Source organism: Gorilla gorilla, chromosome 9 (genome assembly GCF_029281585.2).
Source record: "Gorilla gorilla gorilla isolate KB3781 chromosome 9, NHGRI_mGorGor1-v2.1_pri, whole genome shotgun sequence".
NCBI lineage: Eukaryota > Metazoa > Chordata > Mammalia > Primates > Hominidae > Gorilla > Gorilla gorilla.
In genome coordinates, this window is record NC_073233.2 from 103,894,960 (window position 1) to 103,921,987 (window position 27,028).

Sequence of the window (27,028 nt, forward strand, 5' to 3'; positions counted from 1 at the left end):
TAGCCTAGGTGTGTAGTGGGCTAGATCATTTAGGTTTGTATAAGTACACTCTATGATGTTTGCACAATGAAATTACCTAACAATGCAATTCTCAGAACACACCCCCATCATTAACCAACACATGGCTGGAAACCGCATCTTATCTTTCAGCCTCCTTGAGACAATCAACTAGAGAATCCTGTTTTTGCTCTGAGGCGAAGTAATCTTAGAGAGTGGAAAACATACATCCCATTCCTAATGTTATTTGTTGTTTTTAGAGACAGTGTCTCAATATGTTGCCCAGGCTGGCCTTGAACTTTTGGGCTAAGCAATCCTCCCACCTCAGCCTCCAGAATAGCTGGGACTACAGGCATGTGCGACTGAGCCCAGCTCCATTCTCAATTTTAGTTGAAAGAGGCAACCTGTTGTATTTGAGGCGGTTTAAATAAGTCAGGGCAACATATTTAAAAGTACACTTAACAGTACCAGGAAGTATTTATAAAATAGGGGTGTTCACAGCCTTTCTTTCTTTAGAGAATCTTCTTTATGGCTTCCTGGACAGATGAAGGTGACAGGTAAGGCAGAGAGAACTTAGGAAACCCAAGAGCGTAAACTTAACTTACATCAAAAAGTACAGAGCGTTTTAGACAGTTTTGGGCAGAAGTGTATTGAATAGATGCTGAATAGGAGAAGGCAGAGCAATATAGGCTGGGTTTGGGAAAGGTTCTTTTGGAGTTTCATGAGCGGGAGGAGAATTTGGGGGACTTTTGTACTTACCATTTATTTTATACTGAGAGAGCTATTAAGAAGATTTGCTTTGTGATTTAAATGGAGTTCACCTTTGGTGTTTTTGAGAGACTTCATGAAAACTTAATCTGCATTTCAAGTATTCCTTGGTGGCAGGACCACTTGTCTTTGAAGGGGAAACCTTGGAGATGGGCTCAATGGTGGATACAAAAAGACTAGGATTCGTGAAAGTTACACATGTGCCTGTCTAAGAGGGAGAAATGTCTGCTTACCTTCTACTACCTGGGTTAAGGTATATCTTTGGAAGGAGAATGATTGAACCTAACAGAAAAATATTTAGCTCTTTTGAATTCTCAGAGGTAGTCCAGAGAGTGGTGAAATATGTGAGTACAGGGCAAGACTAAGCAAAAACTGATGAAAGGACTAAAAAATATTTAAGTATAGTCTTGGCATGAAAGCCAAATGGGAGTTAGAAATTCTAAGAAAGATATTATAATCATAAGTGAGTTACAGGGATTATTGAAAATTGAAGTTTTTTTTTCCTTTCACAGCTTTAATTTTTATTAATTTTTAAGAACACTTACCAGAATACTGAGCAGTTGGTTGCATATTGCCCACATTTCTTCTTTGGTCTTTATAATCTGGAGGTGGCCTTGACAAATGTCGGTTTATCTGATCTTGTGGAGCAATTTTCTCCTTGAGAAATGATATGAAAGCATATTATGTTGCATCATTCCCTTTTCACTTGTGAAAATGCATGTAAAATTTTGTAAAATTTCAGAAAATATAAGAACAATTTTGCAATCATGGGTTACAAATCATGACCTTATTTTGTAGTCTTAATTCAGAGACAAATCTTTTCAATTTCAATAAACTTCCTGTATGGAAGTATAATTTCTACTTTTCCATAACAGTCAACATGTGTTTTGGTTCTAGTAACCACTCTTATTTTCTTTATTTTGCAATTCAATTTCAATGAGAACTAAATTTCTGTGATTTTTCAAGATGCTAATTTCTAATTTTGTCTAAAAACAGACACAAACAAGGTCACTGTGCAACCTCCAAAACACCAAACACCCCCCTCTCTTGTTAAATGAGTGATAGCTACTTCTTTATTCAATTAGAATAGCACATCTGATATGCTTTGGCAGGTACCTATGTAGAATTCTGGTCCCACACAGTGGGGAAAGCATAGGAGGTAGGGTTTTCAGATAAAATACAGAACATGTAGGTATTCTGTATTCTTATTTGTTTTTGTTTGTTTGTTTGTTTGTTTGAGATGGAGTCTTGCTCTGTCACCCAGAGTGGAGTGCACTGGTGTGATCTCGGCTTACTGCAACCTCTGCCTCCCTGGTTCAAGCGATTCTCCTCCTCCTGAGCCCCTGGGATTACAGGTGCCCGCCATCACGCCCAGCTAATTTTTGTATTTTTTTTTTAATAGAGATGGGCTTTTACCATATTGGCCAGGCTGGTCTCGAACTCCTGACTTCATGATCCACCCAGCTCAGCCTCCCAGAGTGCTGGGATTACAGGCATGAACAACCGCGCCCGGCTCTGTATTCTTATTTGTTAAATCTGATGACCCTAGGTAGGAGGAGATGTCAGGAGATAACCAACAGGTACCGATATAGGCACTATATGAATTTTATCTCTTTTTTACCTTCGCATAAACAATTCTTAAAGGTAGGTATGATTATTTCCACCTAAAAAATAAGGAAATTAAAGCCTTGTTAGGCTAAGTAACTTGCTCAAGATCACACAGTGGTAGAACTGAGACCAAATCCTGAGTCCAAAACTCAGGCTCTTTCCTGACACACAATACGAGGCCTCTTGCTACTCTGTTTCTCAGCTCCCCATTCTAAAAGCACAGGTTTGCTGTCCTCCCTTCATTTCTTCCTTTTGGAATCAGCCTTTTGATCTTTAGAATAGGTGAGTTTGGAAGCTAAGAGAAAAAAATAGAGACATTCTTTTAATATGTCAATATCCTCAGTCAAAGACCACTAGGAGCACAGCTGTTGGCTTTATTACTTGTTGCAGCAAGGGAGAACACACATCATGAGGGGTCACAGGGTATCTCAGTAGGAGAATGTTAGAAAGAATCTTTCCTGAGATTTGGACTTTGAGTGATTTCAGAAGAGTCTAAGGAAATGGGGCTTTGTTCTAGATTGGAAGCTGTCACAAAGTAAAGTCAATTCTAACTGAATAAAGAAGTAGCTATCACTCATTTAACAACAGGGGGGGTGTTTGGTGTTTTGGAGGTTGCACAGTGACCTTGTTTGTGTCTGTTTTTAGACAAAATTATGAAGTGTTATTTTGTCTCATTTTATCATGGTCTCAGAGTAACCCTGTCTGAGGTTGACATTCTGTAGGATTGTTTATACCCAACGGAGAACAAAACGGCTTGGCTGTGAGTATCATATCAGCTTTGGGAATTAAGGGCTGCTTTTTATCTTGTTTGGTATGGATCAGAGAGTTTTTAGAATGACTTCACTGCAATTTTGTACGCATCCCAAAGCAATCTCAATTTTCAAAATAAAAATAATCAGCATAGGTAGACGGAGAACACTATAATTATAGAAAAGTCAACAAATAGAAAAGAAAACTTTGTAATAGATACATGGGTAAATTAGCTGGAAAACAAATGTGCACTGCCTAACTTAGAACTGACTTAAACCATGTGTTTCTCAGTTTCCCATCACATTCCAAACCTTCTTAGTAGAATAAGTCTACTATAAAGGAGAGGAAAAAGCCTTAAAACAACAACAAACCAAATTTAAATTCTTGTTGCTAAGAAAAAAGCTTGAAAGACACAGTTTTTTGCACATAAGTAATTCATATAAAACACAATTTTGATGAGCTAAGTGTAAATGAATCAGAAACATATGGATTACATTTCTTTTAAACATGGGTTTACAAATTAAGGGAAAAAGTGGTTGGTGAAATGCTCTTTGGTTTTGCCCAAACCCTAAATGTTTAAGAAACAGCTTGAGATGTTCCATGAACCCAAATGTGGTGATGTTCAACCAGCTCTGCTGTAAACTGTTGTGTGAGATGACAGTTTTGATTTTTATGCCAAGCATGGACTTTCTGAAATCCACTCTTTTCCAAAAGCATCTGTCATTCTTTCTTATGTAATTAGGTGTTTCTACTGTTTATACTGAAGACAGGATGTGTGTGTGTGTGTGTGTGTGTGTGTGTGTGTGTGTGTGTATGTGTGAGAGTGAGAGAAAGAGAGAGATAAAGAGAAGAAGGTGCTTGACTTCCCATCATAGACTATATTGTAAACCTGGATTTATTTTTATATATCTTCAATCTAATTATTGACTTTTTTTTTTCTTTTGAGATGGAATCTCACTTTGTCATCCAGGCTGGAGTGCAATGGCATGATCTCAGCTCACTGCAACCTCTGCCTCCCAGGTTCAAGCGATTCTTCTGCCTCAGTCTGCCAAGTAGCTGAGATTACAGGTGCCCGCCATCATGCCCAGCTAATTTTGTATTTTTTTAGTAGAGACGGAGTTTTACCATGTTGGTCAGGCTTGTCTCCACCAGAGGGCTAAACTGTTGTTCAAAGGGTTTTCATTTATATATATATAAAATATATATATTATATATATTATATATAATAATATTTATATTATATATTATATATATTTACATTATTATATATATTTATATTATATATATTTACATTATTATATATAACATTTATATTATATATATCATTTATATATATATATCCAGAAATTTAGGTTTCTTAAACTACTTGTTCACAAATGACTTAGATTAATAACCTTGCATATGGACATAACACAGAACTGCCATGTTGTTCTTTTGTGCTGAAGAGCAGCAAAGACTAGCCTGCAATACTGAATAGAGATGGCTACATTTTGCAAAAGACTGACATTCCTATTCTGTGCAAGTGTAAACATATAGGCCATTCTTGAGATTACTTTTATGCAATATGAAATTTAATTTATGAACTAATATCTAATGATAACCCAATCTGTTGGACTTGAAAACCCATTATAGAAATCATCTGTTATAGTACATATCTGTTCTGCTTCAGTTTCTCCATCTGTAAAAATGTGAGATGTGGATAATTATAGGACCTCCCTCATATTTCTATTTAATTCTGTGAAAATCCAGCTTGGTGCCTGGCATACAGTAGGTACACAATGCGTGTTGGTAATTATGATGTCCGTTGTAATGAGTACTATTCATGTCTCTTCTTTGTGCTTCATTGGTAGGAGAATAATAGAGAATAAGGATAACAAACTTTCATGAGACAACGTCTCAATTTAGGTGCCTATGTGGCCTTGCCAACTGACTGCAAATGACCACAAAGCATATGCTAATGTACAGTGGTATCAAAGACCACTTCTTCCTGGATATGCTAAAAAGCACAGACACCCTCAATGGTGTCCAAACAAAGAGAAATGTGAATGGTTTTTAAAAATCACAAAAACAGCAGCCTCATTCTCATTCATCTCACAGTTTATGCCACTGCCCTTTGCACCTGTCCTAGTGGTGACTCAACTGGGGCCCAGTGGGAGTTAGGCCAGTGCCAGGCCAGGACCCTCATGGAATGTATATGCTACCACTTCCTTGCCTTTTAACAAGAGCTGAAAATCAACCTCTGTGTGTTATAATTCATGAAATTAGTAGTATTGATGGTAGTGATGAAAGTGTACCCAGTAAGTCAACCTTAGATTACACATTGTTCTCTCTGCTGCCCTTGTTTCTAAGTTCTTTAGTTTATAAGGATAAAAATGGGAGGGGAAGGGAACAGGGGGGAGGACTGGAGTTTTCAAAACTATGATTTCTAGAAGAAACCAGTTGTGTCACTTTGTGATCCAGTCTGTGACTCCCTTAAACCTTATGGCAGTATGCAAGGCCATCTGTAATCTTATTTCTCAATATTCCTTATTCCAGGTCAAATAAATTTACTTCTCACTATTTCTTTTCACATGCCCTGAATACAAAACTTATTCCACTTGTAATTCCTTTAAAAGTGTGGTTGTTATACTACGTTTACTTCTTATCAGGCATTAAATATTTCATAACGCAATCTCAAACTAACCAACAAATTCACACCCAGGCTGCACCTTTTGGTGCTCCACCCTCCACCTACAATAGTGGACCCCACCTACTCTATCAGAATCCTACAGTCCTTCAAAATCAATGTCAAATTTTACTTCTTTGGGAGACTATCCTCAATCTTTTCAGGCTGGATTTAATCTTTCTTTCCATTACATTTTCTCTTACTTTTTATACTTTTTACTATAAAAAGTATACTTTTTTCTCTTACTTTTTATACTTTTTAGTATATTTTATACTTTTACTATAATGCAAATCTGAATCTAGTACTTCCCCTTGTGTTAAATCCTTAAAATCTCTTCTGTTGCTTTTTAATGTAAATTCTGGCCTCTCAAGCCCTACCCTCCTGCCTCTTATCTCATCTTTACCCATCACTTCCCCATTCTCGTGCACACTCAATACCTTGGCAGGCATAATGTGTAGTATCCTTTATTGTCCCTAGGTCTTTGAATATGCTGGTTGTTCTGGCTGAAATAACCCTCCTACTCTTCGTCTCATCTCTTACTCCACTTTCAGATATTTGGTAGATAGAAAGTTCTTTCTGAAATCATTTCTGGTAGTTACCAGAGTATAGCATTTAATCACATGCATTACAATTGGCCAATTTATCTGACATATGCTCAGTGGGCTCAAGGCTTCTCTAGGGTGAAGAGAAGATTTGCCTTGTTTATGGCTCTACCCTCATTGCAAATTATTATTTACTGAATAATTATAGCACTTATGATACCCTGCATTTCTGACTCTCACTACAAAGCTCCTTGAATATAAAATTATTTGATTTTGTTGTTATCTTTTCTGTATACTTTAGCTCTAATTCACCTGGAGATGCTTACTTTTTATTTCATTTGGCCAAATAGTTTGAAGGGAGGCAATGAAACCAGGGCTGAGCAGATAAATACTGAAGGAGGGTTAATGCATGAAGAGTGTGTGGGAAACACAATCTTGTCTTTCTTAAACAGTCAAATATCAGGTTGGTGCAAAAGTGATTGCGGTTTTTGCCATTAAAAGTAGTGGCAAAAATCGCAATCACTTTTGCATCAACTTAACATATACAGTGCAAATGGGAAATGTATTTTACATTTTCTTTTTAAAAATCCCCCATTGTGAGTTGCTTTATTTTGGAAGCCAAATCTTGGTTTTGAGGCTCCATGTTGGCTTTCAAAATTGCTTTTAAAACTCTTATCTCTAAAATCAGTTTGGATTTGAGTTGATTCAAGTTCAGTTTACTATTTCTGCCCCTTAAGCCTGGGGAACAACACTGGTTTCTTTTGCCTGATTCAAATGCCCATGTTGGTTGTTCTAGACATTCCTGGGCTGGGCAGGGCTGGTTAGCAGAGGTGCCATGCATTCCAAGTGTCCAGCAGCTGTTAAATCAAGTTTGGTTTTTTTTTCTTCCTGCAGTACACTAAATGTATGGAATTATCCTCTCTTACAGTCAGCACACCTTTGCTGCTGTCACATAAGTAGGCACAGTAAATATAAATGGAAAAGAATAAACTCCCTCTGTTGGGTCAACAGGTTTGTTCAGTAGAAATTAAGAGAAAGTTTTACCGCGTCAGCCAGCATCTGCTGCTGGAGAAGAAGTTGCTGTTTCTGCTCCATGATCTGCCTCTGTAGAGTCTGCTTCTTTCCCATCAATTGCTGATTCAACAGTGATTGCTGGGAGTTCATGTAACCACTTCCAGTGTTTGGATTTGAGCAGGGGTTAGGATTTGGACTGGGGCCTGTGTTCTGGCCTACCACAGAGTGTTGATCCTAAAGAAGAGAAAGGGGGAAGGAAAAGCTACTGTGAATTAAAAAAAGAAAAATGTAGCACAAACATCATACACTCAGATTCCAAACATTTTTCATCTTATTAAAGATCAAACATGGTTAAATGGGTTGGAGATCAGAGAATCGCTTTTTAAATGTAGAAGAAATAATTGCATATCACAGCAACCAAAGCAGCTGGGTTAATGACATTAGGGCACTGGAAAAGCTCCCATGAGGACTCTGATTGTGGAACCTCCACATTCCAGAAGGTGTTTACGGAACCTCAAAGAAAACTACCATAAAAACATATGGCAAACCTCTCAATTTCTCAGGAATAAACATCATGACCTAACAAATCCTTCCTTTTCCCAAAGTTAGCATGTATCATTGCTGATCCTGCAATGAAAGTCATGTTTTAATTCACGTGTTTAAAAGTTGAAACTATTTTGGACAGAAGGCATTTTGCCTTACCCAGCTTTCTGTGACAGAAAGGCAGGAAGGCCTCTAAGTTTCTGTTTTATAAACTCAAACTTGGAAAGGACTTCACTTCTCAGGGACTTGTAAATTTTGTTCCGCAGTCAACGATTCAGGTATCTCGGCGCAAGAATCTCAGTAAAAGAATACCCGACACACTGACAATGAGAAAATATTGATTAAAAACTCAACTGTATATCAAATAATATTGGGTATTGGTGAACTGCCTTTCTAATTTGAGGTCTCTACCAATTTTTTGGCATTGACAGATCAGGACTCTGCAAGACAGTAAGCTAAACCCAGTTGAATATTCTCATTAATTCCCAATGATGTATTTAGGATTGAGCTCTACACTAGTACACTAGTAGGGTTACAAGAAGACTAGAAAATATGGTTATCACCTTAGAGAATTTATCACCCAAGTGAGGGAGAAATGCTTACATGTATAAATATAAGAAAATGTAAAATCAAATTTTAGTTTACATGATATAAACACTAAGTCAAAAATTGTTATACTTTGATCAGAATGATCTGGGAATCAGCTTATAAGGCAGATGCCCTGGCCTTGTCCCAGGGGTTCTGAGGCTATAGATCAGGGTACCTCCTTAGGTTATTCTGATACTCATTGGTCCAGGGAATATGCTTTGGGAAACACTGAATACATGGGAACAAAAGAAATCCAACTCTCTCTCTCTCTTTTTTTTTTAAGAGACAGAGTCTCACTCTATTACCCAGGCTGGAGTGCAGTGGCATAATCATGGCTCACTGCAGCTTCAACCTCCCAGGCTCAAGCAGTCCTCCCACTTCAGCCTCCTAAAGTGCCTGGGACCACAGGCGTGCGCCACCTGGCTAATTTTTAAATTTTTTTTAGAGACAGGGTGGCTAATTTTTAAATTTTTGTTAGAGATGGGGTCTTACTATGTTGCCCAGGCTGGTCTCAAAGTCAAGGGCTCAAGTGATCCTAGGTCCTTGGCCTCCCACAGTGCTGGTATTACAGGCATGAAGCACTGTGCCCAGCAAAAAAAAAAAAAAAAAATCCATCTGTCATTCACCAACTAAACTGTGTAAGGTTACAAGACATAAAAACATAAAGCAGGGAGTTGGGTGCGGTGGCTCATGCCTGTAATCCTAGCACTTTGGGAGGCCGAGGCAGGTGGTTCACCTGAGATCAGGAGTTTGAGACCAGCCTGGCCAACATGGTTAAACCCCGTCTCTACTAAAATATGAAAATGAGTCGGGTGTGGTGGCACGTGCCTGTAATCCCAGTTACTTACTCAGGAGGCTGAGGCATGAGAATCACTTGAACCCAGGAGGCAGAGGTTGCAGCGACCCGAGATTGTGCCGCTGCACTCCAGCCTGGGTGACAGAGCAAGACTCTGTCTCAGAACAAAAACAAACAAACAAAAAACCACAAAGCAACTCCCATGACACCACATGAGTAGAGGTGGTAGGTACACCGTTTGTGGAAATTATCTTCTCTTTTATTTCTTTCTCTTTCTTTAACTATGTGCCGAGCTGAAATAAATAAATAAGTAAGTAAGTAAGCCACAAGCCGAAAGCCTTGGCCTTGCTTTAGTAATCTCTGAGGCTACAGAGCTCACCAGCTGCCTCAAAAGCAAAGGGTTACAAAATAATCCTAAGGGCGACCATCCACTGAGGCTTATTATCAGCCAGTCACTGTGGTCAGTGCTTTACGTGATTTATCTCATTCACTCCTCCCAACAAAACAATGAGCAAGAACTTGTATTATTAACCCAACTTTGCAGATGAGAAACCTGAGCTCAGAGAGATCACATAGCTGTAAGTGGCCGAGGAGGATTTGAAGCCAGGTCTGTCTGACCCCACAACTCTAGTTCTCAATCAGTACACTTTACTGCCTGTCACGTGAGACAGGAAGCATTGAGAAGAAAGATTTTTGTACTTTAAACCTGGGCCAACCCATCAGTTCATGCAGCACTCTTCCCAGGGTTGAGCACCCTCAGGTCAGGAAGGTGGAAAGAAGTGTGTTGGAGAGAAGGACAGGGGAGTGAGGACGGGGTGGGGAGATCCTCTTCACTAGTTAGTAAAAAATAATTACAGCCATCTCTGAGGTACATCCTTTGAGTAGCTTAAGGAAACCATCCTCTAATATATTTACACCCCTATGACCAGTCAGTTCTTTCAACTTTAAATCCATCACGAATTTTGGAGACTTCACCGCCTGTGTTCTATAAGCCACTAAGAATGTGGACTTGGAGACAAGCACTTGAGGGTCATTGACAGAATGGCAAATGAGGATCTGTGAGCTGAGTGTCTTGGAGGGCAAAAGGAGGAGGAAATACATGGAGGATTGGGGGCTGGGCCTTTTGGTGCACCCTGAGTAAGGACAGGGAAGCAGAGCCTGTGACAGGGGGAAAGAGGCAGGATCAGGGAAGCGCAAAGACAGCTGGAAGTGGTGGGGGAAGACATCAAGGTGGGAGAGAATGTATTGGAGATGGTAGTTTGCTTTCTACTCTCCACTTGAACCAGAATAGAAAGAGTCTGTACTTTTCTTTGATAGAGTTTGGAGTTTTATGTAAGACTTTCAAAAGAAGATTTTGTGTTTTTTTGTTTTGGTTTATTTTTTTAAGTAGCTGACAAGCATAGGTAGAAAAATTCAAAACACTTTTCTTTTCATCTTCTTTGCATTGCCATGCAATGGACAAGACCATAAGCTCTGGAGATAGGTCCACTTTGGTTCATACCCCAGTTCTGACACTTAGTTGTGTGATGTGGCAGAAGTTAATTCACCTCTCTAAGCCTCAGTTTTCTTATCTGTAAAAGGGAAATAATAACAGTATGGATGTCACAGGTTCCCTACAAGAGTTAGGGGAGATAATCCAATACCTACCACATAGTAAGCACTTACTAAACAATAGCTGCTCATAATTATTAAAGTTATTTCTACACATAGGAACAATAGTCTGTTTACGTTTGTTTTCATTGTGAAACAAAGGAGATAGAACTCGCAGACTACAGAAAGCTGTTCTGTGTCAGGTCTCTCAGAAATGTAGAGGTCTCAGTTATATTGCAGATTATGAGCCACCAGGGATTTGGGAAATTACCTTCATCCTCCTACTTGAAGATGCCAGAAGATGGGTGGGGTATCATTCTCTGATGGGCTGTCTTTTGGGGTGTGCTTCTTTCTTCTCGGTTAGGGGCTCAGCTCAGGTCTCTGTTAGCTTTGCTCTTTGCTGTTCTGGTTTTTATTCTTTTAACATCCAATTATTTATGCATAGTGCAATCATGTACATTTACTAAGTACTGTGCCTTAGTTTCCTCATTTGCAACATAAAGGTAATACATTAATTACCTAAAATTTAACAAGATGAATTTTAGAACAGTGCCAGGGACTTAGTAGAGATGTTTGATACACTTTAACTATTATTATTTTGTTATTTCTGTATTTTTAAATATTAGATGTTTTATATCCAATGAGTCTTATGAAGGAGCTCACACTGTAAGTGTACCTGGACTACAGATGTGGTGTGTTTGGCCCCCATCATGTTTGAAACACAAATTGCTCTTTTTGCTCTCCAGGTGGCCACAGCAGCCTCTACTACTCCTTACTTTATTATACCCACCCATTTTCCTCACTTCTATCACTTGCCTGGTCCATGTAGGCCATTTGAGTTTAAGATCTCTGGCATACAGTTTATCTGGGAAGATAAGCTACACATACCACACACTCCACATATCCACTCACCCAAAGTTATGACAACAAAAAGCAATGCATAATCATTTCCATTAGGTGGTATGATACCTACTAGTGTCTTAAGATTAAAACCCAGATCATGGCATACATTTACCTGTGTAACAAACCTGCACATCCTGCACATGTACCCGGGAACTTAAAAGTTGAAGGAAAAATCAATCAATCAATCAATCAATCAATCAATCTCAGATCACCTAATGCCTAGTCACCCACGAATCCATCAATCCATTAATGCATTTGACAAAGTATACTGAATGTCTACTCTGTGCTAGGAAGTTTTTTATTTTCTAGAGACCAAAATGTACTTAGAAACGGGGAAAATGAAGAGAAAGAAAAGAGGTAGACAGAGTGCTCAATGTTGGCAGAATTGATGAGCTCCAAAATAACTTCCAGAGAATTCTGGAAAACCACCCTTTTCTAAGATTTATAAAAGATCTGCATGCCAGGAAAATGTAACTATGTCTCTTTCTCTCTCTAATCAAACAGATAGACTGTGCTAAATGTAGTTTATTTCCTTCACGGTACCAAAAGATACTTTAGGACCCTTTTCCCTAGGGTCTGAAGGGTTTTCCAAATTTGAAACTGGTGCTCAGGTGAAGGGAGGTGCCCTGGTATGGAGGAAAGAATGAGATAAATCCCTTCTAGTAATTTTGTCAAAGATTTTTAAATCTTGTAGTTTCTAACTCATGGGTTTTACCATGTACCTACTATATACATTCTTTGAATTCATGATTGAAGTAATATTTCACTGCTTTTGCATTTTTTTGCCCTTATGTTTGCTGTAAAACACAAAACACCTCCTTATACAAGCTTGCTGTCATTGCCAACATGTTGTGCAAACTTTAGTACATAAAATAGTTTGAAAGAAAAAGCTGCTTTGATGCATTGGCTTTGATTTTCATACTCAGCCTCACTCTTTGCCTTAAATTCAACCCATGTAGAACTTAATAGAAATCATCTGTTTTTTCCCCAACACACATTTTCTCCTGAAGGGCACATGAAGGCTGTGGTAAAAATCGCACATTCTCAGCTGATAGATGAGAGTATGTGTGTATGTGTGCATGCATGCGTGTGTGATTGTGAAAGAATTAGGCTATTTCCATCAAGGTAGTCTTTCACATGATAGAAAACCCAGTTTTCTAGATAAACCATAGTTAAAGATTGATTTGGCAGCAAGGAATAGTCAATGACTGGTTCAAATCATGAATTTGCATGATCTTTCATTTTACATGTTCTTTTTCTGTTTTTACCTACAAAAGTACAGTGTTTGGTTCTAACCTACAAAATATGTTTCGCATCCAGTCCTCCTGGGTTTTAAATCAATTATGAGTGCACAATAACGTATATTTATTGTGTACTCCTAGATAGTTTTCCACGTTTGTGAGTGTGTGTGTGCATGCGCATTTGAGATTTTTAAAAGTCTTTTTATAGTATTAGTCCCTGAGATAGTGTAGCATGCCAGTGCTTAAGTATGGATAAAACTTCTTGGTCCTTGTTTTAACCCAGCACAGGACTGCCAGAGCAATGAAAACATGTTTGTATTCTTTTTATAAGGTTCAATCGATCAACCTGTCTTTAGAATTACTAAGTTCACTGCATTCTTATTCATTAATTCAACAAGTATTTATTAAGCATTGCATTCTTCTGGGCCTTGGGGATAAAGCAGTAAAAAGATACTGAAGGGACTTCTCATGAACCTAAAACAAACAACATTTTTATGAGTTTTAGAATCATAATCGCTTAGTGGGATACACATCTTTTTCTCAAAATGCCATCCCAATCAAAAAGCATTTGAGATCTTCATTTCAATATTTCTCAGCTGTACACAAGTGGTCCCGAGCCCACTCTAAGGCCCACTGGTGAGCATCCTCTTCTTCTAAGGTTGGCCTTGTCATTAGAAATTCACTGCTCTGTCCCTAACCACTGCTAGTATTTAGTCATCCTATCTCTGCTCTTTTACTCTGAGAATGTTTTAAAATTATCTCAAATCAGTAGTGAAGATCTCATAATACATTCATATATATATATATATATTTTTAAAATGTTTCCATCCTCATCTGTCATTTAAGAAGATGCTAGATATTCTTGATCAAACTGCTATACTCAAGAATTTTGGACTCAAACTCTATACAGATACTAGACTCTTTATATAGCAACAGCTTCCTTATATAGCAAAGCCTTTATCTACCCATTTATCCACTTTTCTGTCTGTCTGTCTGTCTGTCTGTCAGTCAGTCTGTCTGTCTGTCTGTCTCTGTCTGTCTGTCTGTCTGTCTATCTATCTATCTATCTATCTATCCATCCACCCCATCCATCCATCTACCTACCCAACCTCCTTACCTGTCCATTCTAGTCCAAATCTCCAAAGTGCACTTTCTTCTACCACATCCCTAGCAAATGATCATTCAACCTCTGCTAAAATTACAGAAACATTCTTGATGTATTATTTGGAATGCTCTTCAGAACTCCAAGCTGCTATTCTTAACAGCATCTGAGCAAAGAAAATGCTTTGGACATGATGGGTTTCATTCATTCACTTATTTTCTAAAAAAGTAGGTACTGACTAAGAATAACCTATGTCCTGGGCATTTCATCAGGTGCTAGAGAAATGGAGATAATTTGGACACAGTTCTTGTTTGCAACGCTTTTACCTCCAAGGAGAGGAGATAGTCATAGTCACACCCTGGATTGTGGGCAGTCCTATATTAGGAGGGTAACAAAGTTCATGCAGCCTGCTGGAAAATCCTGCCACTTGACTATATTTTTAAGTTTTCCAACTGTGCTACTGATGGATCATTTATTTCCTAGAATGGTCTCAAGGATGTTAGGAAACCATTTGGTAAATCAGGTATATGATGACCAAATCTTTTAGCTTGAGGCAAATAAAACATGCTCACAAGTTAAGTAAGCTCACAAGGAAGCTGGATGCATGTTTTAACTTATGGAAAAAAATCTGATTAAAAATGCTTTCCCCAGTTTTTTACTTCATTGGTTTAATATCTTGCCTATGGATCACCATGGGAAGTACTAGCTCACTGAGGTTGCAAACTATGTCTACAAACCTGGGAGACAATTAGGAGAACACATGAACTCTTTTAAATGGGTACCCTTTTTCCTTAGAAGACAAATTACCTGTCCTCTGTGTTAATTGTGTTTCTCTCAAAGGCAGTTTGAAGTCCTTTTGAAAAAAAGTCCAAATTAAAAAATTAAGAAAAACCCCACTGTCCCAGCCTTCTACCAGTGTATTTACCACTAACCTTTTCTTTAAATTTTCTGGGATAAATATTTAAAGAAATAGTATGGGTGAAGAAAATCTTGTAAATCTATCCAAAATCTATCCAAAAGCAGAGGATAGGCCTGGCTACTGGGTGTTACTTTGCTAAAGTGTCTCTGTAAATCATGGTCAATATGTGAGAGATCTTTAAAAAAGATGTTAACTAATAAAATCACTGGGACTACCTCTTTCTTTCATTTCAATGGAATTGTAAGGACTCTGTCAGGCAGGATTGATTTCAGCAAAAGGTAGAATGGGGTACAAAATATCCCTTGTTTCACTGAAGTATATATGGAAATAGTAAGACTCGTTGGATTCAGTCAGTTTTATAGTTAAAGCAGTTTTGTGGGCTGAACACTGACACAGTAACTTTCACAAAGTAGGCAAAGTTACCGGGCAGGTATTGTTCTCTTAATTAAAAAAAAAAAAAGCTCTACAAAATATTTGTCTTGTTCTAGGCATTTGGGTAAAATAGCTCTCTGTTCCTCTTCACTTATTTTGGAAGGGGACTGTATAATGATTTTCCCCCCACAAAAATGAAGTAATGTAAATTACTTGAGATCCATGAGAGTATTTTGGCGTGGGATGACTGCCCTTTCTTTTTCTTGGCTTCTAGAGCTAGGCATCTGCAATTTGCAAAACAAATTCAAGATAAAATACCCAGCTGGGCAAGTCTGTACAGTAGATCTCACAAACTGGTTTGCTATTCAATCTTTCTTCTCCCTACCCACTTCTCTCTTTCCCTCTTTTTGTCTTTCTTTCCCTGTCTCAATGAACTAACTGCTCAACTGTTCCTCTCGGCTATTCATCTTCGGAACTGTCTGCCGATGAAGCCATTTATTTATCTCTGTGCCTGAAAAACAAGTTGTCTGAACTGTTTCAGATTCCCAATAAGCTGGCAGGCCCACTTGCTCCAAGTTATTTATTTGGGGCATTAATAGTGCGGTGATTGTGGGTGGCCAAAATAATTGAGCAGTTGTTGTTTAACACAACAACGACAACAACAATGACAACAAAACAATTGTCAGGAAATCAGCCAGGAAACAGCTTGTAAACAGAAAAGACTGAAGGGATGAAACTCTCCTATCTTCAGGTTACCAGATCTTCCAGTTTCTATTTCAAGGGTCAGCAAACTATGGCATGACGGCCTAATCCAGCCTGCCACCCTTTTTGGTAAATAAAATTTTATTGGAACACAGCCATACACATTCATTCATATGCCTGTGGCTGCTTTCCCACTATAATAACAGAGTTGAATAGTTGTGCCAGAGACCTACGGCACACAAAGCCTGTAATATTTACTACCTGGCCCTTTACAGAAAAAGTTTCTTGACCCTTGCTGTACTTGGCTGTATTGGACAAATAATGTGAGATACTTTGGTCTTTCACATTAAATTTTAAAAATGCCTTAGATGAAGTACCCAGCAATCCTTTGAGATAACTGGCAAGTTGAAAATAAGAAATATTTATCATAAAATCTGTTTACATTAGCCTTCCACTTCAGTAACAATTACACACAGCAGGAACTAAAAAACAACTTACAGATCTTTCATCCAACTTTATTTTACAGATGAAGATGCTGCCCAGAAAGTTTAAGGAATTGACTTGCACAAGGTCACACACCTAACTGAGAGATGAGGAACACAGATCCCAAATCTGGGAAAATATATTAAGAAGAAATAAACAGAACAAAGTCTATTCGCTTGAAAGAATTGTAGCTTATCTGATATAACTTATTGGGGGTGAGAGGTTGGGTGGTGGAGATGAAGGTCAAGCTTGAAAAAACAGAAGAAAGTATTTGGTTTAGTATTCTTCTTTCCCCTTCACAATTGTGAATAGTAACTGCTTTCCCCTTCTAATTAATAGGAAATTTTCTTTACTTGCTCAGTACCTTCTCCTGCACCGTGCAGAGAACCCCAATCATGAGTTTATAATGTTTATTTCAAATGATTAGAATGAATTTCATAGTCACTACAGAGTTTATCCTTCAGATGTTACCCAATTTTTAAGTCACCAGGACACTGTGTCTATTCTTAGCCTCTGGGGTGGACACGTATTATGGGTTGGCACAGAGACCAGTTCCATGAGTGAGAAAGCAGCCTTCAGTGGGAGAGTGGCCAGGAACAAAACGTCAGTGGGTCAGGGTGGAGTGGGAAGAGTTTGGTAACTCAGGGGAAGGAATGAGAAATTTTTCTTAAAAGAGAAATTCTGCAACTTTAGAAGGACTCTTTGTGGCAGATTTCAAATTTCTGCTCTATAAGTTGGCTTTTAGCTTTCTGCCTCTAGAGCAGTGGTTTCAAACATTGATTTGGATCATAGTTCCTTTTGAGGATTTCACATAGCTATGGATTCTGCATCTCCTCCCATCCCCCAAACACATATACAACTAATAATTTTGTCTACAATTTCAGGGAGTTTACAAATTCTCTAAACATCCACAGATTATCCATAGAGCTCAGGTTGAGAACTCAACCCCCCTCACTCCCCACCGCAAACACTGGTATTTATGAAAGTAATAAAATAATTTTTCCCTTGGATACAGCCTCTACACTGTACTCCCAGCTTAAAATCATACATAGCTCTTCACTAACTTTGGGATCACGTCCTAACTCCCAAGAATGGTATAAAAGGCCTTCCATGATCTGGGCTCTGCATCTTTCTCCAGTATTATCTCTCAACACATCCTTTCCTCACCCTATACTATGGTGATACTAAACTACATGCAGTTCTCCAAACCCACAGAGCTCTTTCTCTTCTCCAGATTTTTGTATATGGTCATATCCTCTCTGCCTGGAACACTCTTTCTCTGCCTCTTCCTACCAGGTGAACATCCTTTTTTTTCTGGGCTCAACTCAGATGTAATTTTTTTTCAGGAAGCCTTCTCTGACCGCTTAGAACTGAGTTAGGTGGCCCTCTCCTGTGCTTTTGTGAGACCCAGTACTGGCCCATTAGGCAGACTTTGTCACTCTATATCACAATTGCTCATTTGCTTATACCTCTTTCCCATTTTAAGTGCTTTGAAGGCTGGGACATGTTCATTGTGAAATTCCCAGGGTATAGCAGACTCTCCACAGATGTTTCTGAATTAAAAATATATGAATGATTGAAGAAGCAATGTGAAGGAAAAAATGAGGACAGAACTTCCTGCTGTGAGGCACATGGGATGAAAATGTTGGCTCTTTCCAAAGGCAACTGGAAAACCAAAGTGGGGGAGAAAGGCAAAGGTTGAGCAACATTTTTGAAGCCAATGTTGTTTTTATGGGTGTGCCACCTTAGAAGGACCTTTGGCAAATAGAATGTCTTAGGAAAGAAAAGTTAGTGGTGAATGATGATGGAGATCATGATGACAATGACGATGATGATGGGGCTGATGAAGATGATGGGGATGAAGAAGATGATGGGGATGAAGATGATGATGGAGATGATGAGGAGGATGATGGGGATGATAAGCAAGATGATGGGGATGATAAGAAGGATGATGGCGATGATGAAGATGATGAGGAGGATGATGGGGATGATGAGGATGATGATGGGGATGACGAGGAGGATGATGAGGATGATGAGGAGGATGATGGGGATGATGAAGATGACGATGGGGATGAGGAGGATGATGGGGATGATGAGAATGATGGGGATGATGAGAAGGATGATGGGGGCGATGAAGATGATGATGGGGATAATGAGGAGGATGATGGGGATGATAAGGAGGATGATGGGGATGATAAGAAGGATGATGGGGATGATGAGGAGGATGATGAGGATGATGAGGATGTTGGGGATGATGAGGAGGATGATGGGAATGATGAAGATGATGATGGGGATGATAAGGAGGATGATGGGGATGATGAAATGATGATGGGGATGATAAGGAGGATGATGGGGATGATGAAATGATGATGGGGATGATAAGGAGGATGATGGCGATGACAAAGATGATGAGGAGGATGATGGGGATGATGAGGATGATGATGGGGATGATGAAGATGATGGGGATGAGGAGGAGGATGGGGATGATGAACATGATGGGGATGATGAGGAGGATGATGGGGATGATGAGGAGGATGATGGGGATGAAGAAAATGATGATGGGGATGAGGAGGACGATGGAGATGATGAGGAGGATGATGGGGATGATGAGGAGGATGATGGGGATGATGAGGAAGATGATGTGCATGTGTTGGAAGGCAGGGAGAAGGCACACTGATGGAATAAGAGTTCTACTAGTATTAATACTTCTCATTTTTTGAAAGATAAATGCCAAGCCATGTGTTGAGGGCCTGCATTTATTATCTTAATGAGTCCCCATAATAATTCTGTTTTAATTATTATTCACATTTTAAAAATAAGGAGATTCAAGTTACAGAACTTGTCTTTTTTCCCCACATGTATGTCTTTAAAATCAAAAGTACTTTAAAGGTGATTGAGCTTAGTAAACAAAATAATAGGCAAATATATATACATTTTAAAATCCCTCTGTTCAAAAAGGGATTTCAGTGAGTAGACAGCACTAGTGAAAGGTGGGTTCTGGGATCAGGCACACCTGGGTTCAAATTCCAACTCTGGTTTTTTCTAAGTTGTATAGGGGATAATATTTAATAAATTTTACCTCCAATGATGATTAAGAACAAATAGCATAAAGTAAGCGAAGTATCTGGTATACAACAGATTCAAAACAAATATTAATATCTATACTTAAGTCAATTTGATATTAATTGAATATCATATAAATTTTCTGAATATCATACATATAACACAAGGCATTAGATTAAATAATATACAATTTCTGATCATCAGATAGTGATGGTAGCATGGTATTTATAGTAATACTAGTAATAAATCAACAAACAATAATTATCCAGAAATGTTCTCACTTAAACTTAGTAATAGCTGAGCATTACCACCACTGCCTCTACCAACTAAAACAAGATTAGGAAATTGTGTTTAAGAGTAATTTTATCTTTTGTTGAGTTTATTATACGAGTTGAATAAACTATCAATCCCCTTTTCTTTTCTCTTTGGTAGGCTGTATATCAAGCCTATACTTTCTCTTCACAAAAGCAAAAGGATATACATTAGAAACTAGTTTTATACCCTAAAATTTTCCATTCCTCTAGAAATATTTGGAAAGTATTATGGTTTTGGGTAGGACAAGTTATCGACATTTTCTGTTCTCATTAAAAATGAAGGCAATTCAGTAAACGAGTAGTGATGGAGTCTAAAGAAGGGGTAAATGATACCACAGTTCCAAAGAAAGAAAATCACTTTTAAAGGGTTAGTTCTTAAATCAAAATGATGGCCAAATTATACATGAAAAAAATCTGGAATAAAAAAATTGATTTCCAAAGATGGCTTCTTATACTCTATAAAACATATATGATCTTTCCTTTGGGAATAAAAAAACCCAGTATGTAATTTTGACTCTGGAATTTCACCTTAATGACAATTGTATAGACTACCTTTGGCTGCTTGTTATACTCTTCAAGGTAGCAAAGTGAGAAATCCAAGAAAATTCTCACATGTCTCATGTGATATCCCATGACAATATATTGTAATGATGAAAAAAATGGAGCTTTTGTAGTTAGAATGTGTGTGTAAATATTTGCTTCATAATTTACTAGTTCTTTTTCTTGGGCAAATTATACAATTTTGTATATTTTGACTTCTTGTCTATTATGGAAAAAATAATAGTGCCTTCCTCATGGAATTGCTGTATGGCTTGAATAAGATCATGTAAATAAAATATGTGACACAGTCTCTGGCCCCTATGAGGTGTTTGCTATGGTTTTAATAATGGCGTCTCCTCCAAAATTCCTGTTGAAACTTAATCCTCAGGGTGGTGGCACAAGAGGTTAGCCCTTATGGGAGGTGATCAAGTCATGAGGGCTCTGCCTCCTGACAGGGATTAGGTGCCCTTATAAAAGGGATTGAGAAAGTGAGTTCAGTCCCTTTTTGCTCTTCTACCTACCACCATGGAAGAATGCCATGAAGAGAAGGCACCTAATCAATGGAACAGGCCCTCACCAGACACAAATGCCGGTGCATTGATCTTGGACTTCACAGCCTCCGTAACAGTGAGAAATACATTTCTGTTCTTTATAAATTACCCATTCTGTGGTATTTTGTTATAGCAGCACAAATGAACAAGACAGTTTCCAAGAAACATTAGCATTTATTTTAACTATTATCTGCTCTGACAATTTTTACTTCTTCTTATCACGTATACTGACATTTAATTGATTCTTCTAGAAATCTGTTTATGTGAACTGTAAATCTTTTAAATTTTCAGTCTTCCCTTATGACTTCTCTAGGCCTTACTTTCTCCAACTTTAAGATATGGAACTTAGACTATCATTTCTCAATTCCACTCTAGTGTGAGAATAGTTGAAATTCCATTTTTATTTAATCAAAGGAACAATAAATACCACTGTGATGAAATAATTTGATTTTTTTCTCATTGAGTCAAAAATACAAACTATCAACAAGAGATGCAAAGATTTTGCCTCTATAATGAACAAATAATAGATTGATCCAGTTGAGGGTGGAGAGTAGGGGATCAAGCTGGTTGTCTTCTGATGACATTCAAGTAAATACACTGAAGCTTGGGAATGGAAATGTTGAATAAATGTATTAGGCTGAATTCTGGACTGGATTTTCAAGGCATAAGGTAGAACTATATAGCTTTGGTAATAAGTTCTGACTTTTCTCAACTAATTCTAACAAAAGATTCATATTTTTCCCTAATACTATAAAAAGAATACAAAATATTTTGCCACAGATAATTTTTATGCTTTGAATCTCTCCATTCTGCACTAAAATATACAAAATGTATTAACCTGCAAAGTAACCTACAAATTTTGACATACTTTTTCTCATGAGAAATGAGAGAATGTCTCAGTTATTACAGGTTGTCTATTAGACATGGGAATCTAGGTGCACAAATAAAATATAGTGACTGTGGTCAATATCTTCCAATGTGTTTGTCTAGTCTAATGTGACATGATTGCTTTTTTGAATGTACTATTATAATGGCCAGAAAGGACATTAGAAAAGGAGCCATCTGTTCTCTGTTAAATGTAGCTATGAAGTCTCTCTTGGATTAGCAAAGCAAGCCACTAAATACTTCAGTGAGACTTCAAAAAAGCTGAGTTCTCCCTAAGAATCACGAAGGGATGAACTTCAAAAGATTAGAGGTTTCACTTGGATCAAATCCCAGAAAATCAAGTTATTTACCAAATCTTATTTATGCAAACTATATAAACACATTTTGATCTGCAGGGTACCAAAATGATGTTTTAGAAAAATGATAACCTTAAATGAAAAGTCTACTGTGGAGAAGACTGAGGAAAGTCAACTTTTTTTTGGTCTGATTATTTTGTCTGTCTACATTGATCAAATAAGCGGTACAACTACTGCCAGATCTGATGCTACTCTGTGACTATGAACACAGAAAACAGTACCTAAATTTTTTATTAATTCTATTGGGCAGTAAGATTGGAGTATCTTTTTTTTTCTTTTTTTTTTTTTTTTTTAAGATGGAGTTTCGCTCTTGTTGCCCAGGCTGGAGTGCAGTGGCATGATCTCGGTCCACTGTAAGCTCTGCCTCCCAGGTTCAAGTGATTCTCCTGCCTCAGCCTCTCGAGTAGCTGAGATTACAGGCACATGCCACCACGCCTGGCTGATTTTTTGTATGTTTAGTAGAGATGGGGTTTCACCATGTTGGGCAGGCTGGTTTCAAAGTCCTGACCTCAGGTGATCCGCCTGCCTTGGCCTCCCAAAGTGCTGAGATTACAGGCGTGAGCCACCACGCCTGGCCAGGAATATCTTACACACACACACACACACACACACACACACACGAGTATTTTAATGTTTTGTTTCTTTTTGTTTGGAATTACAAAGACTAGGTAGACTAGTAAGCCTAAATTATTTCTAGATATCAATCTTTTTTTAAATTATTTTTTTAGACAGAGTCTCACTTTGTCACCAGGCTGGAGTGCAGTGGCATGATCTCGGCCCACTGCAACCTCCCCCTCTTGGGTTCAAGTGATTCCCCTGCCTCAGCCTCCAGAGTAGCTGGGAATACAGGAGCGTACCACCATGCCAACTTTTTTTTTTTTTTTTTGTATTTTAGTAGAGATGGGGTTTCACCATGTTGGCCAGGATGGTCTTGATCTCCCGACCTCGTGATCCACCCACCTCCATCTCCCAAAGTGCTGGGATTACAGGCGTGAGCCACCATGCCCAGCTGATATCAATCATTTTTAAAGGCGTTTTTCTTCTATAAAGATTTCTAGTATATCTTTGGGTTCACAGAATGACTCTTTACATTAATTCATCAAAATAGAAAATTCAGAATAAGGCAGGTCTATCTTGGCACCTTTCCAACATAGGTAACTGGTATCACTTGGATCCTGCGAGATAAGATATGACTATATCTTGCATTTATCTGCTAACGAATATATCAATTGTTTATTTACATGTATGTTTTCTTTTACTACATAGTGGTTATTTTAAGAATATGAACTGTTTTATTCAATTATGCACTCCTATTAGCATATATAAGCCTGATAGAAAGTAGATATTAAGTATATATTTGTTGTTAAGTAAACAACTAAATAATTACTTGAAAATCAGATAAACTTCATTTATAACATGATTTATAATTATTTAGATATTATTAAGAAAGTAACATGTATACAAAAAATTTTCAGTGAAATGATGAATATCAATATTACATATCATATAACAACGTTTTACCTGGGAATACTTATTAATGTCAGTTCAATATAATATATAAACCTTTTCATTTGTGATTAAAACCTTGAATGTAAATTCAACACACACAGATTTACGTGAACTTTTAACCTTTTTTTTCCTCAGCAATTTGGGTAGGTTGGTTGTATTGGATTCTGTTACTTGTAACTGAAAACAGATCCTTGATTTGAACATAACTGTCCAGTGATTTTTCAATTTGGTAAACATTTGTGGCTTATGTTCCTCACTGCTGATCAGGAGAGAATGCAGGAAGGGAGACTGATATATCGTGCAGTTACCAATGTTTACATTGTTTTGTACTTTCCAGATTCATGTGGTGCTTTTTTAAAATGATATACATTTGGGACTGGAACAACTTTTCAGCTGCTGGCTGGATCCAAATAACAGTTCACTGAGTACATATCTGAACATTTCTAAATATTTAAATCAAAACTGTGACTAAATTTGAGCCAATTAGATCCTCTTTAGAATTTGAAAATATTGTTATCTAGCCATCCTCGGAAGAAAAACAAAAACAAGTTTTAAAAACAGCCCTCTTCTCCATAAAGTTAACAGAACTTGGGCCAAGCATGAGAAATGCCACACCACTGAGTATCATGGAAATTTAAAATCAGTCAACTATTTGCTTCATGTACATGTTGCCAAATAATTGGCCTAAAAATTATTTAACTAAACTAACGGAGTCAACTAGCTGTTTTGGTATAAAATGAACAGCTTGATTATCTCATCCCAGGACATGATTTCCTTGATAGATTTTTGGTTGAAGTTCATCATATTTATCTAACCGTTGCCAGGTATTCACTTCAGTTTTCTTCCTGAAGACACAGCTGTATTGACACCGCTGAAATTCTAGCATCATTTTTAAAAGTTGCTTTTTTCAAGGTATTGGGTAAGCAATAGTACTTCATTTGGGGAGGGTGTTATGTTAATAAATATTTTGAGAGTTAACTAAATGAAAGTATTTTGAGTTCTTTGGAGGCAAAATAATATTGTTAGATGTAATATTAATGTGCAATTGACTAGCCATATAGGCATATGGAAGGAAGAACAATTCAGTTCCTTTAATCACTTAATGCTAAAGATGGCCATTCGCATGTATAGCAGTCCTTCTGCACCTCAGCGCTGCAACTTTTCCTTTACATCTTAATTAAATTTAAATATTTTCTCACATATTTTCTTTACCTTGATCTGACAGCTCGGTTCATGGCTTTTCCCCAGATAATATGCCATTCATTCAAACACCCTACTATTGCTTTCTATACCAGGAAGGTGCTAATCTTTGAATTTAACTTGGTCCTGGTCATAAGATAAAGTGGAATGGTTTCTTTTTTATATATAGGGAAAGCACTAAAGATCTGAATAATTTAGTTTATTTCAGTAATTTAACTATATTTGTTATTTACAAAAGAAATCACAGAGAGACTATTGGTATGTGGTGAATAACTTCCAGTCAAATCTAACATTAGTAGAACCAACTGTGTACTTACTACTATACTACACTGCTCTTCAGAAGGTATAAGAAAACAACGTAAGCATTGACATATATCTTCACTTCTTAGGGAAGCCAGGAAAAGCACAGTTATTTACCTGTAAACATTTGTTACAGTGAAGGAGGGCTGTACTGTTTCTATTTAAATGCAAATAATAATTCACAATGTTGTGTAGAGAGTGATTTATTTTGATACGTTTTCCCCCTAGCCCTAGGATTTTAGGTCAGCTACTAGAAATATTGCCCAAGGACATCTGTTCAAGAACCAATTTTACAAAAAGGTCATGTATTCCTTAATATAAGTATCTATGGTCAAGGATAAAAAACCAATCAGGCCTAACAGGATTTATAAGGCTTGGGTTATGAAAAGATGTTCCTTAGAGGGTTGCAGTTCTATGAACTGAATCAGGAACAATTTGGAGCTTCGGGAATGATCTACTTACTGCAAACTGTAATATGTCTTAAAAGACCAAACCAATTATAGTTATCATTATCATTATAAACCTTCTGATTTCTATCTTAATTATATTACTCCATCATAACTTCAACAGATAGATACTGTGTTCAGAGAAAATTTACATTCTATATCCTAATTATATATGGATACATATTTAAACATAGAAGCAAGACTTTGAAAATTAAAGTGTTTACAAGTTATACACTGTGACTATTTCTAAGAAAACTGGATTACTATTTAGAGATTTATATAAAAAACTGATTTTCCTGTGTGGGAAGATTTAGAGCAAATCTACTAGAAGATACAGGGGCAGATTGGCCATTCCCTAGTCCCTTCCTACTTTTATATGTAGGGGACACTTAACAAGAGACAGGTCCTTGGGTTAGACAGAACCACTTCTGGGATCAAGTGGAATCCCAGAAGTGGATCATAGTTACCTGTAGACCAGGTAGAGGCATAGGATGCTGACAGAGGCTACATTTTAGATTTCTTGAGGTACAAACAGTCCCTACTCAACTTCCCTGATTACAATGTAGATGAGTTAAGAATAGTGGGGGATGAAAAAAGAGAGAACAATAGAGACACACAGTATTTTGAACCAAAAAGTTATATACAGATATAAAACACAGGAAAAGTTGCTTCATGCAGACACATCAAAAAACTATAGCAGATTGCATTCGTTAGAAAGAGAGAGAAAGAGAGACAGAGAAATATTTTTGCCTGGGGATAGTAAGCATAATCTGAGAATATCACTAACAGTTTTAGTTGTTCTATATTAGTACTTTCATATAAGTATATATTTTTAAAGTAATTTCATGATGATGCAATTATGTTTAGAAGAAATTCAGAGTTTTATAAGGTCACTTTAATCCAGAAAAATATTCTTTAAAGTTTAAAAATACTGTTTTTTCCTCCTTTAAAATGTTCCATTGATATTTTATTGCAGTAAAACAATGATTCAAAAATGGTTATGCCTACTATTTCTCATCAGTCAGAATGGCTCTTATTAAAAAGTCAAAATATAATACATGTTGATGAGGTTGCAGAGAAAAGGGAATGCTTGTGCACTGCTGGTGGGAATTGTAGTTCAGCCACTGTGGAAAGCAGTTTGGAGATTTCTCAAGGAACTAAAAATAAAACTACCATTTGACCCAGCAATTCTATTACTGAGTATCTACCTTAAAGGAAAATAAGTCATTCTACCAAAAAGCCACCTGCACTTATATGTTCACTGCAACACTGTTTACAAAA

General features: G+C 37.5%; 1 protein-coding gene across 2 annotated transcripts in view; it reads right to left on the reverse strand.

Moving 5' to 3' along the window:
• MAML2 (mastermind like transcriptional coactivator 2) overlaps positions 1–27,028 on the reverse strand; it is a 367,716-nt gene that overhangs the window by 7,629 nt on the left and 333,059 nt on the right. For both annotated transcript variants that reach the window (XM_055356125.2, XM_055356126.2), the window contains exons 3-4: positions 7,375–7,578; positions 1,311–1,422 (exon numbers count right to left, since the gene is read on the reverse strand). In XM_055356125.2, coding sequence (XP_055212100.1) covers positions 1,311–1,422; positions 7,375–7,578 — 316 coding nt within the window. The remainder of the gene's footprint in view (positions 1–1,310; positions 1,423–7,374; positions 7,579–27,028) is intronic.